Source organism: Arachis duranensis, chromosome 2, assembly GCF_000817695.3.
Source record: "Arachis duranensis cultivar V14167 chromosome 2, aradu.V14167.gnm2.J7QH, whole genome shotgun sequence".
NCBI lineage: Eukaryota > Viridiplantae > Streptophyta > Magnoliopsida > Fabales > Fabaceae > Arachis > Arachis duranensis.
The window spans coordinates 1,372,036-1,374,893 of record NC_029773.3 but is presented as its reverse complement, the minus strand read 5'-3'; the positions used below and the strand labels follow the sequence as shown (position 1 = coordinate 1,374,893).

The 2,858-nt window shown below is 32.2% G+C and overlaps 1 protein-coding gene across 1 annotated transcript in view; it reads left to right on the top strand.

Moving 5' to 3' along the window:
• Nucleotides 1-443: 443 nt before the first annotated feature.
• LOC107472689 (uncharacterized) overlaps nucleotides 444-2,858 on the top strand; it is a 3,829-nt gene continuing 1,414 nt past the window's right edge. The window contains exons 1-4 of the mRNA XM_016092193.3: nucleotides 444-715; nucleotides 1,367-1,479; nucleotides 1,698-1,769; nucleotides 2,463-2,498. Coding sequence (XP_015947679.1) covers nucleotides 637-715; nucleotides 1,367-1,479; nucleotides 1,698-1,769; nucleotides 2,463-2,498 — 300 coding nt within the window. The 5' untranslated portion in view covers nucleotides 444-636. The remainder of the gene's footprint in view (nucleotides 716-1,366; nucleotides 1,480-1,697; nucleotides 1,770-2,462; nucleotides 2,499-2,858) is intronic.

Genomic DNA, 2,858 nt, shown 5'->3' with positions numbered 1-2,858 from the left:
TAATATTTTGTTATTTTATAAAAAATTTTATTATTTTATTAAAAAATTAAATGAAACAACATATATAATTATAAATAAAAAAAATAATAAACCAACAAACTATAGCTCGAACGACATAATCTTCCCATACTTATCTAGTGGTCGCGAGTTTGAGCCTTTCCTATTTTGATAAAAAATAAAAAAAAATAATAAGATGATAATGGCATTCTTATTTTAATAATGTCATTTTCTTTACAAATTCATATAAAATACAATACAAAAAATTTTTGTGAGGAAAAATAAAAGTGATATTATCATTTTGTTTTTTATAGAATATTTTTTGTCTAATTATTATATACTTCTATATTAATTATTACGTATTATTCAATAATGATTCTGATCAGCGTGTACCAATTAAATTAAAATAAAAAAAAAATAAAAGAGAGTTCTTTGCAGTATGGGAAGGACCCAGATTGCGAAATATATATTTGAAGGCGGGTTTTGGCCTTTGGAGAAGAAGAAGAAGAAGAAAGAAAGAAAAGAGGGTTGACACACTCAGACACACCCCATTTTGCTGAATCAAACACACACCCCACTTTCATTGCACAGTCTCGTGTGTGTCTGAGTCAGAAGAACAAGGAAGAATCGAAAGAAACAATGGGTTGGATCGGTGAGACTATTGATTCCATCAAATCCATTCAGATCCGTCAGCTCCTCACTCAAGCTGTTAGCCTTGGTTTGTTCTTGTCTCACTCTCTTTTCTCTGTCTGACCCATAATTCTTTTGCTCGAAAAAATCTAGACTTTGAATTATTGAAGCACTTTTTTGGAGTTATAATCATGTGGGTCAGTTCCAAAGTTTCAAAAAATTGGGTTTTGGGGATAAAAATATTATCTTTTAGCTGTTTGGATGGATAGTTTTTCCTCTAGCAATTGAATGTTCCAATAAGAACAAATGCAATTCTGGATGAGGGTTTTAGCTGAGTCTTTTGTGAATTCGGGATTTTTGTTATTCATTGATTTTTTTTAGTGTATAACTGGAAGAGGGGTTGTGGGATAATTGTGTGTTCCTTAATTCTTTTGTAAAGGAGACAAACAGAGATGATTTTAACTAATAGCTTACTGCAAATAATTTGTTCTGAAATAATAGCTTACTCCATTGAAGTTTTTATTCGAATGGTTTCCTCTGAGATTATTGTGAGTTGTAATGGTTGTTATGATTGTCACCTTTGGTTAGTCAATACATTATTCAGAAAATCGGTTGGTTGTATATAGGGATATTCTGTTGTTGTGAATTGTTAGTATAGGTGTAAAGCTGAGACCATGATCATTGTTCTATTTCTTAATCCGAGTAACTTCTGTTTACTGATGCGCCTTTTCTGCCTCAGGTATGATTGTTACATCTGCACTGATAATATGGAAGGCATTGATGTGCATAACTGGAAGCGAATCTCCTGTTGTTGTTGTTCTTTCTGGAAGCATGGAACCAGGATTCAAGCGGGTGAGTCAGTATAATATATTGTATGGAAGTAGGGTTACATAAGCAATTCTGTATCAAAGTTCAAACATATGCAATGAGCAATGTGTTCCACCTTTTTCTGAATTCGATTTCCGCATTGTTCAGTTATAAATTTACTTTTCTATTTGCTAAAAATATATGCACATCAAATATACTTTTCTTTGTTCAGTTAACATATTTGTCTTACATCTGACATGCAGGGTGACATATTATTTTTGCACATGAGTAAAGATCCAATTCGTGCAGGGGAGATTGTTGTGTTTAATGTGGATGTAAGTTCTTCCTCAGTTCTATCTTTATATATTCTTTGCAATATCAGTAACATTTATATGTGTGATTGTATGTGACTTCTCTGTTCTTCCTCAGTTAGACGGCTTTGTTCATTGCTAAGCTTCTTAGTTTATGTTGTTCTTAATTTCTCCAACTCAGCAATGTCTTGTTTTCCCAAATCTTATTTTATAGCTACAATCTTCGATAAGATAGATCCCTGTTGGTGGCAGGTAGGTAGCATACTCTTTTCAAATGGAGTTTATCATATTGGAGAACTTAGGGAATCTGATATTTAGTTAAGATTGGTACATTTGTAAAATTTTGAGGTGAATAATTCGTGAATTGGGTTTATTACTAAAAGTACATGGAAAACTAATGGAAATGTCCCTTATCCATGCTCATGTTATGTTATTTGCTGAGAATGTTCAATAGATTCTCCTATTTAGCAAAGTTGCCGTAAGTGTTGTAGACTTCATTGAAAATTTATTTTAGTGTTTAGCTATTACCTTTATCTCACATGTTTATGTACCTTTATGCTTGGCTTAGTGAAAATTTTAATTATTTACTTACATGAACATTCAGTTGATTACTAGAATCTTTTTGTTCTTGCAATTACTATATTTATGCCCTGCTGCTTAATATTTTGCTCAATACCTTTTGACTTACATACTTTACTTGGTTTTACCTTGTTTTAGGGCCGGGAGATCCCTATTGTTCACCGTGTAATTAAGGTATGGGGTTATCTTTTGCAGTTGGTACATGCATATCAACTTGGATGTGTTGAATGTGACTCTTAGATTAAATGGTTTGGATATTCTGTTGGTAGTGTCTCATCTTGTTTTTTGAGGAGATAGATAATCACAAAAAAATCGTGTTTAGAACCACAATCTCTGCTTACTGCTTAGGTCTCCAAATTTTTTACACGCGGTTGTGTACTTTTATCAGTCTCCCTTTATGTGACAAGTCATATACCAACCTCAAATGAGAGGATCCAAATCTGCTTTGACAAATTTTGGTAAAATAATGATAATTCAAGTTTTCAAATTGTTGAAATGAAAATCGAGCTAGTCATAGAGACACAAATTGAAATT